The following is a 14,075-nucleotide window of genomic DNA, read 5'->3' as shown; positions in this document are numbered from 1 at the left end:
TGCATGTACTTCCAGTATTGAGGCTCTGCTGAAATGTTTCTATTATGAATACATTTTTTCCCCACATTCTTTCGAAGCCTTCAGACCCAATCTGCTTCATAAACTGCATTGCCTTTAAAAGGTACATAAGCCAGGCAGAGGCTAGTCAAATGGAGGAAATAAGAACATTTAAAAAAAAAAAACAACCCAAAGCCACCTCTAACACACTTCTGTTTCTATAGTATCTGCTACTGCTGCTAATCTGACCTTATAAATCTGTTCTTCAGTCCAAACAATTCAAACCGGGTTATTTTTGATCCCATAAGTGCCCTCAATGCAGCAAGCATACAGAGCTACCGCTGGTGCCAGCAACACAAGTTGCCCTCGGATCCTGTCTAATAAAGCACCAGGACAAACCGCAGGAGACCAGTGCTCCTTGAGGTCAAGTCTATGTTTCTACATCTAAAGCCTTAACACTCACTTACGTGACCATACAGAATGTGCATGTAGATAACCAGTACAGACGCATGGAAACACAACAGAGGACATGTAATGTAAACATGCCAAGCTGGGTGAAATTTAGCTCTGAAGAGATGTTGGTCACGAAAACATTTGTTTAGTACAAGGTACTACTGTGGAGGAGACAAAGACAAGGAAACAGGGATTCCATGATGTGCAATTCTTTTTTCCTGAAGGAGCTCAGCACAGTTGTCACAGGATGTATTTACTTGCAATCCTTGTCCCGTTATTCATCATCTTCTGGTCTGCACTGAAAGCAGGATCTGCAGCACCCACAGCGTCACGTCGCTGTCCATGACAAATGCAATACTGTAATAAGCAGGTGTGGGGCAGAACCAAGCGGTGGAATATTCCAACCTAGTAACGAGTTCTGCTATACATCCACAGCTCTTGGTACTGGAGCTGTTAAACTCCCACAGTGCAGGTAAGGAAAGGATCTAACTGAAAACGCTTCATGATAATTCCAGGTAAATCCCCAAATCGATACAGGAAAAGGTAGCCTGTTTCAGGCTGGTGGCTGTGAGCCTTCCAGGAACTATTCAGAACTTCTCCTCTTGAAAAAAAAAAAAAATAATAATAAATCATTCTCTTATCTTGAGACGTAGAGGAAACAGGAATAGTATATGTATGGTTTTAGAGTAAGTCCTTCACATAAGGAGAGAAATTCTAAGTCTTCACAGAAGGGAGGGAGTTCTAAGTCTATTTTGATCAAGTTCATCATAGCCTCAGTTCAGTCCCATACCTTGGAATTTGGCCATCTCCGTGCAAACAAAGTAAGTCCTCAGTTCTCCCTTGCCTTTGACGTTAATGAGTCCCCTACATTCACATGAATATCCCAACTCCTGTAGTATTTTACTTGTTTCTTCTGTGACCTTTGTGTGGAAAAGAATGAGAAACTTGTGAAAGTCTTCTGATTATTCACAATAAACAATCAGAAATAATGTCTTAGACATTCCAGACTCATATGTTTACCTGGATTTTCCCAAGCTCCCCCGTACTCTCCATGCGGCTGGCAACATTGACAGTGTTCCCCCAGATGTCATACTGAGGTTTCCGAGCACCAATCACACCAGCAATCACAGGGCCGTGATTTATCCCTGCATAAACAAGAGCAGGTGTCATTACTTAAGCAGAAAGTGATGTGATCTCTACCTTCAGTATTAGCTGCAAGTCATGAGCTTCAGGGGAAAAGAAAGCCAAAACAACCCCTTTACCCTGCACACATTTCTGGCATGTGGTGTTGCCACTGGTCTATAAATATTAGCACTGTCGCTCAGGAGATGTGAAATGACTCATTCGGTGTAAAATGGGAAGTCTGAGAAAGAACTAGGGCACAGTTCATGCCAAAGCAAAATTCTTCCTTGTAACACACAAAAATAAACATTTGTGTAATGACAATTCCGTCTTTAGTTAACAGTTAATAAGAGGGTATTTCACCCTCCATCTGTACCTTTAATGTTCTCCAAACTCATCCAGCTGCAGCGTTCATAATACTCCCTCCAGTGATTAGAACAGCCCATCCATGAAGGAACTTGGCACGTATAAAAAGCTAGACTAGACAGCACTGCCTTCAGCTATTCATCATTTTATAACAATACAAAGACAGTGTTCAGTGGTAAGAAGAGCTCCCCAGCACTCAGCAATTTACCTGTGTTATCCTACCTCATTTTTAACTTTTACTGCAGAGTTCATGTTCTTCACAAACTGAACTTACCAATACGAAGGCGGAAATTGTTAAAGGAATGTCGGTTGATGCCGTCCAGTTTATTCATCAAGGCAATCCCATATTCCACCATAATCCCAATGTGAGCATGCTGTCTCTCCTTATCCTGTGTAGTTCATAATGCATATTAATGATCAAATCGTGACACAGAAGGTTATGTCAGGCCACTATTCCAAAATAGTACTATCAGCACATAAAGTATGTACTTACAAGGATGAGTGCACTCACCCTTGTCACTGTGTAGAATTGCACATTCAACAAACATTCAGAATGGATTTTTAAAACTACATAAATTGAACCAGAATGGCTGTGAGGCAATAAGCATGGCATGATTTAATTTTATAATGAATTTCTGACTGGCCTTTGGGATTCCAGGTTTCATTTTACACGTTTTGTAGATACTAAGTATGTGCATCCTAACGTCACACGCAAACCTGTGATTGTGAAAGTGAGCCTGAGTACAGAAATCGGCTTTGTATTCTTCTAGGAGACAGTTTCTGATTCAGATCTAACATGGCACTTGAGGATTCCCTTTATGTGCCAGTTAAGAGGTATGACAAAAAGCTTACTGTCCAGCTCTGAGATGGCCTTGTCTTTGGCCTCTCTATTATGACAGCTATCCTATTATGCATCCAGAAATGTTAAGCTACTGGAATCAAAGATTAAAGATGTAAAAAGTATGCTGGGGTTATAGGTTTAATATGAACTTAGGAAAAAAAAAAATACGGAACTAGGAGACAAATAGCGAGTTCAACAGCAGACAGTGCACTTTTATACTATTTTTCCATATTTCAGAAAGTCACTCTTGGAGATTTATTTTCTTTTTGATATCACATTACATTTTGTTACCTTGAAATGCACCCCGGTACACAGAGAATGCCCAGGGCAGATTTCAGCAACAACGCACCTGGCTGTTCTCTTGGCCAGGTGTAACACTGAGGCCCGCTGCTGCCATGTAAGTACTTCCAATGGTCTTTATTTTTTCAACGCCACTGAACTTAGGTTTTAACAGGAGCTGGTTTTGAAGGGAAGGAAAACAGAAACTTGAGACTTTAATACCATATTTCAGTGTGGGATTTAGCCAGAAATCTTTTACTGTCTACAATAAGCATTAAAGATGTCTAGGAATACTATCAATCACATGAAGGTCAGATAAAGTACTGAGCATTAGTTTCACAGTTTTGCTCTACCTGCTTACAGGAGAAATAAAAGCACTGAAGTACTGAAAGTCCTGGAATTCAGGACTTTCAAACCATACTGCAGACGCATTAGGTGATGTAACTGAAAAACACCCATCAGGTGGGAATATATCTTTCAAGATAGCAAGGCTGAAGACAGAATTTAGTTCAGCGTAACAGCCTTCCCTCCACCCCAGTGCTCACAGATGTAGTGAAACACCGTATTTTGTAGTAAATATGTAGTCCAGGCCATTTTTGCCAGAAACTTAATTACCTCATCAAAATCAGCAATGATTTCATTTAACAGCCGCAAGCATTCCAGGCCTTCTTTATTGACATCACATTCGGTATAAAACACCTTAAAATCTGGTACTGATGCAAACATGACACACACACAGTCGTAAGATTGATGGTACCAGTCCTACAGGAAAACAATATATTCACATGTTGTCAGCAGCCACTTTCCACCACAGGTATTCAAAACTATGATTATTGTTTGTAACCACTTATCTAAATTACAATATTCCATGAAGTCATCCCCAGTACTTTACAGTGGACATACTACATTTTATCAGAAACATCAACAAAAATGACTTGCCTAAAGAAAATCTGAGATATCTGTGTATCTTAAAGATTCTCATCTACTTTCGACAGTACCAGTCTTTTGACACTCACCATGGCTGTGATATCAGCAATATTTATTCTAATGGCATGCTGGCAGAATAAGACAGATGTCTTTGAATAGAAAAACATCAATCAACTTCTCACTAGGTTGTTATCAAGGTGATACTATCTCTTTTTAGAAGGAAGGCTATCTTCTGTGGTAAAATACGGTCTTTGGAAGGCAGTAAACCCTGTTCAAATATTTGCCAAATTCAAACTGTATCCTGAAGCTGGACTATCAATTCTCAAAACAGATTTCAGAGGCCAACACTAAATGTTGGCATTTTTTTTAAAGCCACCTGGACAGCAGATTCTTGTGTTGACAAAGGTCTTGGGATATAAAGAAGAGACAAACATTGCATACCCTTACAGACTTCTGTGTGCTTGTTAACATGGCATTCTATGTCACATAAGTCCAATTTACCATCCTTCACATAGCAGAGAATAAACATACCTCATTTCGTTTTTCACCGATGAAATATGCAGCAACATGTGCTGGAAGCACATTTTCCAGCAAAAGCCTGTTAACATTCTCCATTGTTTCAAACTGTTCATGTTCTTTTTTAAACTTACTTTTCCACAGACAATCCAGTCGACAGTAATAGTCAATCTGCAAAGGGACAAAGTATGATAAATTAAAGCCATATAATATCTTGCTGATAAATATTAATCAATTTAGTTCAAAAGTGCAGTAACAATAAAGTTTCTTCCAGGCCTTCCTTTTGAGCCCATGTAGTTACAAAAAACATGCTTTGAGAATGAAGGTCAGAAAAATATGAAGCAGTCAGTATAAGTATACCAGGTATATTTACCAAAATGACATTTTAATAATATGGTAATCATTTTTATCCTGAATTGCTGCCTATATTTATAACTAATATTGACATAAAAATAAAGATAGTTTCAAAGTGAAAGAATTTTAAAGTTGTGACTTCTGTAATGCAAACACTGTTGCAAAATATAAGGATGATCCCACCCCTACACAGTAAAAAGTTTTATATTATCTGTAAGTACAAGTGAGCTCATTATCTATAACCAAGTACAATATATTAAAATGATCCAAATATGTAGTCATTTAGAGCACAATTTCAATGAACAACACTTTTGCATTTTATTTAAATCAACTTGCTGCAAGTAGAACTAACCTATTGCTTTTTAAATACATACCTGTTTTGCAAGTAAAATCAGGGTTATGTAAAACAGAACCAGATATAAATTAGTCGTTATCCTTGGCTCTTTGATGAAAAGCCTGAAAATAAGAAAGCAATACAAACTCATCTGTATCCTTTAAGAAAATCCACATGATTAAGGGTTGGGGGTGGGGAAGAGGAGAAGAAGAAGAGCACAGCAGACAAGGGTGTCCTTGTTCAGACATCCACCACTAATGCCATTGCTCATTTGTGCCAGTGGCTATCTGGTTGTAGGCCCTATTCTAACAATGCGAAAGGATTATCACTCAATTAAGCACGTGAACTGCGTTTCCCAACAACAAAATGGGTGCTGAAACCTTGTTTAGTAGCTAGTATAGTGATGTGCTCAAGTAAACATGGCTTTATCATAATGGAGCCATCTTCATTTCCACTGCACCAAGTTGCAGCTTTCCACCCCACACTGCCCCACAGAAACACAGCCAACACAACCTGGAAGTAGGAAGAGAAATTTCATATATATGGAAGGAAAGACGATAACAAAAAAAAACCTGAATTGCTAAAATAAAGACAGCCATTAGAAATCACACCTGTATATAGTTCCATACAAATCTGAGAGGCCACTCATAGTTCATAGTAAGATTAGTCTGCCTTATCACATCTACTAATTTTCACAAATGGAAACAAAATTCTCATTATATGAATAGCCTAGGCTAAATTATGAGCTCACTTAGGCTTTTTAAGCTGTGCTGACAGCTCATAGCCTCTGCAAAATAAATTCTTCCTAATCTTCAGCTATGAGACTATGCTGAGAATCTGAGACAGACTTACAAATGAACAATAAAACCCTTTAATAAGATTTATCTTAAGTGTTTTTACAGTTTGGTAAATTGCTGTTACTTTTCAAAATACGTGCATTAGTAAAGTAAACAAAGAGTTCACTTTCCTACTGACTAGCAAGGTCTCATAAGTACAGCTGGAACATCAGACCTTAGCAAGGCTTTTCTTCATAGTTTAACAGAAAATCAACCTTATTATGAGATTAATATTCTACCCCCTAGCCTTTAACTTAAGGTGAGCTTACAGAGCTCTCAGAAGCCATATTATCGAATTTTTCAGAAAACACACTTCCTTAAATAAATAAATAAATAAATCCATGTCATTAACTTTACAGAAAAGTTTTTAATGTCCAGCTTACATGTTTTTGATATTTCAATATTCCTCTAAGTGTAGAAAAATCTAACACCTTTAATGAAACATTACTGTCAATTATAAAAAACCTCACACTGCACCTGGTACTGTTGCCATAAAAGCTCAAGTTTCTGTGCTGAAGGGTATTGAAAATGATGAGGTACACGGTCACAGCAATGGACAGGAGGAGAACTTTGAGTTCGAAACTTATTTGGAGAAATACAGAGCAAGCGATGAACGCCAATATGCAGCAGTAAGCATAATACTGTAAAAGAAGAATTGAAAGAGCAGTTGAATTATTCAGGCTTTATGCCTAAGAGGCCTTCAAACAAATGTTCTAAATTCACAATCATTATAATTTAGGTAGAAGAAATTACAATCACTTGCTAAATACACTTATAGCTTTTTTTTTTTTTTAATTACACTAAAGGCTGAACTTAATACTTTCTTCTTTAAGTGTTTCTTTTTTTTTTTTTAATTAAGGCAAAGAAAAAGGATCACACCAACATAAGCAGCATCAGATAAAAATTGAAGAGCATTGAGAATTTATCTTCTGAAGGCTATTAATTTAAGCAATTGTTTCTTTAAAGTTCAAGCTAAAGCAGGCTCATGGTCTAGTGAACAGACCGTGGCATTCTGGCTCTATTCTTGACAGTGCTCCCCCTTTATAACCTTAAGCAGATACCACATTCCCATCTCTCACACCTATACCATGGGAAGACCTTGACCTGTTACCAGCCTTAGACACAGGTTCTTCGTAAGAACTTCGATGCTCATAGGCATCATCAAGCTGCCACCATTATCCAAGGGAATTACTGCAAAATCTCCTAGAGAATCGCAGTTCAAGTGTGGTGTCTGAGGTCACCATGCAGCCAGAAGCACTGAAACTGTAAGGTGCTACAAAGTGCGCTGGGCAGACAGGATTACTCCGTGCAGCCACAGGCACAGGTAGAGGACACTGAGCTAGCACTCTTTAGTCTACAAACAACTCCAAAATTACCTCAGCTTCTGCTCCTTAAGAGTTTATTTCTCGTTATGTACAAAGCACAGATTTTCACCCACAACAGCACAGAACTACCTCAGATCTGGGAGGTTCTTGGCTAAGCAGTTCTCACTTCTGCTGAAGTGAATGAAACTAGAACAATGTATACAGCAGTTCAGGATCAGAGCCCATATAGTATTGTATTATACCAACTCTGTCACCCTAAAGGCATTGAGTCTAACTTCCAAAAGATAATGAACACTCAAAACTTTTAACCCTGAAAAAGAAACCACTGAAAAACCTCTGAAAAAGAAGCCACTACCTAGAGAACACTTTTTCCTCAAAGTTTTAGATCTACTTTTAAGTCTGAAATATCAAAAATTGCAAACCCATACTTTATTCAGCAAAGCAACAGCAGCTGAAACATCTTGATTTCATGAAGAACTTTTCTGTTGTCACATACCTAAAAAAGCTGGTTTATACAGGAACAGAAGCTGCCAGCTGTCAGTAATACATACAATATTCAAAGATCTGGGTTTCAAAGTAACATGTATTCACTACTTACAGTTTCCTCAATGCAGGATTGAGTTGTGTTTCCAAAAGGCTGATTTACAGACATGCAAGAACAGAAATTACCAGATGAGCACAATGTGCATTATGTACGCGTAACATCTTTTATTATAAGGACTTGAATGAAAGGGCCCTCACACAGCCTGCTGCACTGTGGTCACAAACATGCCAGCATCTAAAAGGTATCTAAGAGCATCCCCAACATTTGGACAATCTGAAAATAGATTGCTACTTTGGAATTAAAGAGGTAAAAAAAATGAAACCCCCAGAAATAATCCTTTTGTGTCACTAGCAAATGATGAATCTATCCTTATTGAAATGCTCAAGAACACCTTTCAAAGGTGCTGAGTAACCAAAATAAGCCACTATTCCAGCTTTACCCATGAGTACGCCAGACTTCTGAAAAATTCAAAAAAGAGATGCATAGTAAAGCCATAGCTAAAAATAGAAAATATCCCTTGGACTACCTTGTGGCATGAATAAGTCTTTGTGTTTAATGATTTAAAAATTCTACCTTTATAAAAAGATTAAGGATATCAAAATGCTGCCGTCCATCTATATTATACACACCATTCAAAACTGATTTTATTTTAATCTTAGAAATTAAGACAATACTCACATAGGTGGCAGCACCCAGGTCATCTGATCCAGTAAAGTTTGCAGGTTTGTACCCTTCAGTGGTCTTGATTTATTGGGGAAAAAAGAACAATAACAAAACCACCTTAGAAACTTGTTAGCAGGTAGTCACTAATGTTAAGTTTTTCTCCATATGTTATACAATGAGTCCTGATCTGGTTGCCCTCTCAGTGCTGCTGCGATGTAAGTGTTGAAATACAGTGATATCCCATATAGCTGTAGTAAACATACATGAACACACAAGGTGCAAGAAGGTTAAAATTGCTGAGTAGTTACTTATTTTTTCATTTAGGGTGAAGTTTCATATTATGACCACACTCAGCTAGGAGCTAACTAGCACAAGCGTGTGGTTCTGTCTCACGCCTCCGTTCACAGCTGTTGCTCCTGTTTTCTTCTAGTCTGTCTCTGGTGCCGTTATGGTTTAAGCCCAGCTGGTAACTCAGAACCACGCAGCCACTCGCTCACTCCCTTTCCCTTCTTCTCCCCCGCTCACAGAGGGATGAGGAGAAGAATCAAAAGAATGCAAATCCCATTGGTTGAGATAAGAACAGTCCAGTAACTAAGCTACAATACAAAACTACTACTGCTGCTGCCACCAATAATAATAAGAGAAATAAAAAGGGAGAGAATAGGAAACTAAAAGGGGAAAATAAAACAATAAACACAGGTGATACACAATACAATTGCTCACCACCTGCTGACCAACACCCAGCCCGACCTGAGCAGCAATCTGGGCCTTCTGGGTGACTCCCCCAGTTTATATACTGGGCATAACGTGCTGTGGTATAGAATGCCTCTTTGGCTGGTTGGGGACAGGTGTTGTGTCTCTGCTCCCTCCCTGATTCTTGTGACCCTCCTCACTGGCAAAGCATGAGACTGAAAAGTCCTTGGTTAGGGTAAGCACTACTGAGCAACAACTAAAAACATTGGTTTGTTATCAGTATTGTTCTCAAAGTGAAGTCAAAAACACAGCACTGCACCAACTGCTAAGAAGGAGAAAAATGACTGCTACTGCGAACCCAGAACAGGTGGTGTTCACAGGACATCACTGAGACAATTCAAGGACCAAAGCCACCAGAAAAATAACCCTACAGAAACAAAAATTAAGCATTTCTTGCAGAGTTTCAGAAGAAACTCCCCATGGAATCAGAAGAACGGCAGATGAAGCACGAGGGATCAGAAGGACATCACTTTTAGTAGGTGGCTATCAGGTAGAATCATAGAATAGTTAAGGTTGGAAAGAACTTTAAGTTCCAACCCCCCTGCCATGGGCAGGGACACCTCACACTAAACCATGTCACCCAAAGCTCTGTCCAACCTGGCCTTGAACACCGCCTGGGATGGAGCATTCACAGCTTCCTTGGGCAACCCATTCCAGTGCCTCATCACCCTCACAGTAAAGAACTTCCTCCTGTCATGCAGGACAGTGTCAAACGCTTTGCACAAATCCAGACAGATGACGTCAACTGCTCTACCCCTGTCCATCAGTTCCATAGCCCCATCATAGAAAGCCACCAAATTGGTCAAATAGTAGGTTTAACTCTTAACATAATGTGTTACATACGACTTGTTTGAAAAATTAACACAGCAGAGTGGCCTTGATCATGAGGTAACTCCAAAGTGTTGTTTTTCAAATGCATATATCCCAGGTTCAATACAATATTCAAACTACAGGTAAAAGACCAATGCCATTTGCATCATAGTCTAGCAGTAACTACCCACAATATCTTGCGTCTTAAGAGAGCCAAGCTATATTCTTCCTTCCTCATCTGCATTAATATTATGTTAGCAAGTAGCACAGTAAACTGCTTAACACTTCTTCCAGCTTCAGCCAAACATTTAAACCCACATTAAGAAAAATGGAAGACCATCTTAGTGATGATGATTACAACCAGTAGTAATTATAAATTCCATCTCGAAAGCAAGAAAAGGTGGTGTAAACTAGAATTCAAGTCTATCACATGCACTTTCAGTTCTACAAACTGGGAGTTTTTACTTCTAATGCTTTTACATGTCATCATGCATTACCCTTGTGTACATCAACTCACGTTGCAAATCAGACATTAGAAAAAGCAGCAAAAAGCACAGTACTTGATGAAAAGAATACACAAAGTTACTTAAACTGTGTATCTTACAATAAATTCACAGAATAAAGTGATTACTTACAAAATTAAAAATGGCTATAATCAGCAAGGCACCAATAGTAATGACTGCTAAGGGAAGCCTGAGTAAAGGCATTGTTTCCACCTTTTCCGAGATAGCACAAAGGTGGCGCAGGAAAGACCAACGTTCTGAGCAGCGCTTCTGTAAACAGAATTAGGTTGTTTTAGTAGCATGGGTTACACTTTGATACAAGGGCAAAAAGAGTTTTAAATATAAAATGCTTTTTTCTTGCAGGAGAGTGTCAAGAGTCTTCACTGGAATTCTAATTTAAAACTCTGAAGCTAGTAATTCTGATCAAATACCTAACACTTTTTCACATCTGAAAATAGAGATAATGCTTCCTTACTTCAAACTGGGTCCCAAACTTTTCTTAATTTCTGCTTTAAAAATGCAAAATTATAATCTGATTGAAAGCTCTAGAGAAATGTTACTAAAAATACAGTTATAACCTATGTTGTTTGGGGGGGGGGGGGGTGTTATTGAGCTGTAATGTTGTATCTGGAACTACCTTGCCAGACGACTGAATCAAAACCCATCGTAGATGGTCCCCTTTCTTGCCATCCTTATATACTCCACTTGCTGCTATATAGAAAAGCATCTAGTAAAGCACATGCTTTTCATAATTGCAAGGATTATTCAAGGTGCTATACCAAAACACTCCCCAGTGTAAAACTCCAGCCTGATGCAATTACAGTCTTGGAATTCTCTTTTTCTTTTCTCCATGTGTTTTTTCATATGTAGAAAACACCCATGCACACATATACACACACTTTTCCCTCTTTCTCTCCATAGACAAACATACATAAAACCCCAGCCATACGTACATATATATATATATGAACACTATACATACATAAAATCTATACATACTATCTGTTACTTTTAAATTAATCATAAAATTTTACCCTGTGTACAGAGTGTAATCATATTGGTGTTTTCTTTCCTTTTTACACAACTCAGTCGTGGCTCTGTAAGGGACAGTGTATTTCTGTGCCAGTTTCCCTGCAAGAGCACCACCACCACTGGGCTGCAGGGTGATGGTGCCATGCTCTCAACAGAATTTCAGAATTCCCTCACACCCTTGGCTTAGCGCAACATAGATTTGACAAGTGGAAGAACTCCCTAAAAATCCCTTCCCTTTCTCACCCCTGCCTCCAGGTAGTTCTTGGACTGGAGAAGGATTTTCTTTATTTTGTATCATTGAACGTGTCCTGTGTCACTATGGGCCCATGCCACTATGGGCTGTCTCTACATCACTATGCACTTTTTTATACAGTAATTGCATACATATTTAATAATGCAAAGAAAAAGGAACTACAAATGCAAAGTGGCCTAATGGATGTAATGGTGAATTTGGAATTCTAACAGCTGTGAAATTTTTGCCAATAAATTATTCAGGTTTGTAATTTTCATGGGACCTTATGAATTATTATCAAAGCCTTCATTCAAACTTATTTTTATTTTAGTATTTTTTTCAGTATAGAAAATATCAAGTTTAAAAGCAAAACTACTGTTAAGGACAAACATACAAATAAAAATAAATTTAAAACCCCCAGCCCCACTCAGCAGGCATTATCTTCCTCGCACCCATCTATTCTGCCATCCAAATAATTCTGAATTACAGTGAGAATTTTCAGACATGAAAATCTGTTTCAGGCAATAAAATCTTCTGATAAGCCAAGACTCAAGGCTCTTGTAATTCCTACTGGAATTAACAGCTTAATTCATCATCCTAAAAGATAGACCAAGATGTTGAATTACCTACATCTGCTTCTGAAGACAGGATTTTTTTTCTTGGTTTTAAATTAACTTACCACACATTTCTCAGCAAAGCATACAAACAAAATGAGTACAATGATGACTGTGACAATGCCAAAGGAAATTCCCAGTTTTGCAGTTCTAAACAGAAAACATAAAACAAACCAGTGTTAAATAGGGAAAGAAGGGGAGAATCAAACCACAACTTAAACTAACGTTTGCTAACACTGTTTCTCTACATTGAAATAGAATTTTTCTTTAAGAGCACTGGATGACCATACCATTGCACAGGTTATTGTTGCTCTGTTGCACAAATACTACTTTAAGATATTCCATTGCTCACTGACAGCCTGAATTGCCACCCCTTGCATAAACCACATGGAAATTGCACTGCAACAGCCATGAAAACCAAATACACCATAAACTTCAGAATTATCAAATATCTGCTTTCTTAGAGTATGAGAAGCAGCTCAAAATTCCCTCCTTGTATTTCTACAGACAAAAGGGTCACTTAACATATTTAACCAGGTAATCCAATTTTCATTGCTCACTCGTATTTTAATATGCTCACAGCCAACTATTCTTGTAAAATAGGATTTCTTATTTAACTGAACACCTCCATGTGTGCAGTAAGCAAAAATATTATTAAAGAAACATTTTTATTTTATTTTCATCCTGCTATCTAGGCAGTTATGCCAACATCATGACTGCACTCCTTTATTAAGGTGTAAATTAGTCCTAAGAGGTATCTATTCCTTAAATGTAAACCGTCAGGAACTCCAAAAGACTGTAAAAAGTTTCATGCACATGAGATTCACTTTAGCTATTGGTTAACTTGAATTATAAATTATTAAAATATTGACACTTACTTTGGCATTATGAACATCTGTATCAGAAATATACAGAAGAACACGAAACTGGCACATGCAAAGTAACTCTTCAGTTTTAAGATTGGAATGGTGCGATACTGAAACACAAATCATAATAAATCTTAAAGATTAATTCCAGGCTGTTTTAAAATTCTGTTAAATTTTTGTGATGATACACATATGCAGATTTACACTGTATCATTAAAAATGTACATACAACTAAAAGGGAATGAAAGAAAACCAAATAAAATTCACTCAAACATCTGTCAAGAAAAAACACCTAGTCCAAAAGACCATTTCAGACAAAGAGGGAAATCCAGCAAGTACACAAATCAGTGCTTCACAGAGCAGAGCAAAAATCATTATAAGAAAAGGATATACACAGAAATAAACCTAAAGTGTGTATGCATCCTACCACCCCTGCAATAACTACATGCAGTGCACCCCAGCACATTAAACTAAAGAACAGGTAATCAAACAGGAAATGTACACTGTACCTAACAAATAGCATTATACTTGGAAAGAAACAACCACAGAAAGCAAAGTATTTTCAAAGTACTTTCATTATGGATGTAGAAATATTTATGTTTTTTTATTTTTAATTTTTTTTAAAGCTTATTGCTTCCGAGAGAAGTTCTTCATATTGTAAAGTTGCCAAACTCCTACTTACTCCTTTATGGCAAGAATTTAACCACA

At 37.8% G+C, this 14,075-nt stretch overlaps 1 protein-coding gene across 4 annotated transcripts in view; it reads right to left on the bottom strand.

Annotated features, from left to right (window-relative positions):
- Positions 1–743: 743 nt before the first annotated feature.
- The window catches only part of ADCY7 (adenylate cyclase 7), a 68,889-nt gene continuing 55,557 nt past the window's right edge, over positions 744–14,075 (bottom strand). For 2 of the 4 annotated variants that reach the window (XM_062621070.1, XM_062621074.1), the window contains exons 15-27: positions 13,380–13,477; positions 12,567–12,651; positions 10,756–10,893; positions 8,573–8,635; positions 7,949–7,987; positions 6,503–6,666; positions 5,230–5,311; positions 4,517–4,672; positions 3,674–3,820; positions 3,129–3,236; positions 2,213–2,327; positions 1,471–1,595; positions 744–1,370 (exon numbers count right to left, since the gene is read on the bottom strand). In XM_062621070.1, the coding sequence (XP_062477054.1) occupies positions 1,224–1,370; positions 1,471–1,595; positions 2,213–2,327; positions 3,129–3,236; positions 3,674–3,820; positions 4,517–4,672; positions 5,230–5,311; positions 6,503–6,666; positions 7,949–7,987; positions 8,573–8,635; positions 10,756–10,893; positions 12,567–12,651; positions 13,380–13,477 (1,467 nt within the window). In that variant the 3' untranslated portion in view covers positions 744–1,223. The remainder of the gene's footprint in view (positions 1,371–1,470; positions 1,596–2,212; positions 2,328–3,128; positions 3,237–3,673; positions 3,821–4,516; positions 4,673–5,229; positions 5,312–6,502; positions 6,667–7,948; positions 7,988–8,572; positions 8,636–10,755; positions 10,894–12,566; positions 12,652–13,379; positions 13,478–14,075) is intronic. The other 2 variants (XM_062621071.1, XM_062621072.1) reach the window with 2 other exon arrangements.

This window comes from Pezoporus occidentalis, unplaced genomic scaffold (genome assembly GCF_034315485.1).
Source record: "Pezoporus occidentalis ecotype Australia unplaced genomic scaffold, CSIRO_AGI_Poc_V1 ctg227, whole genome shotgun sequence".
In the NCBI taxonomy this organism is placed as follows: domain Eukaryota; kingdom Metazoa; phylum Chordata; class Aves; order Psittaciformes; family Psittacidae; genus Pezoporus; species Pezoporus occidentalis.
The sequence above is the reverse complement of the archived record's forward strand: the minus strand, read 5'-3'. Positions and strand labels throughout refer to the sequence as shown.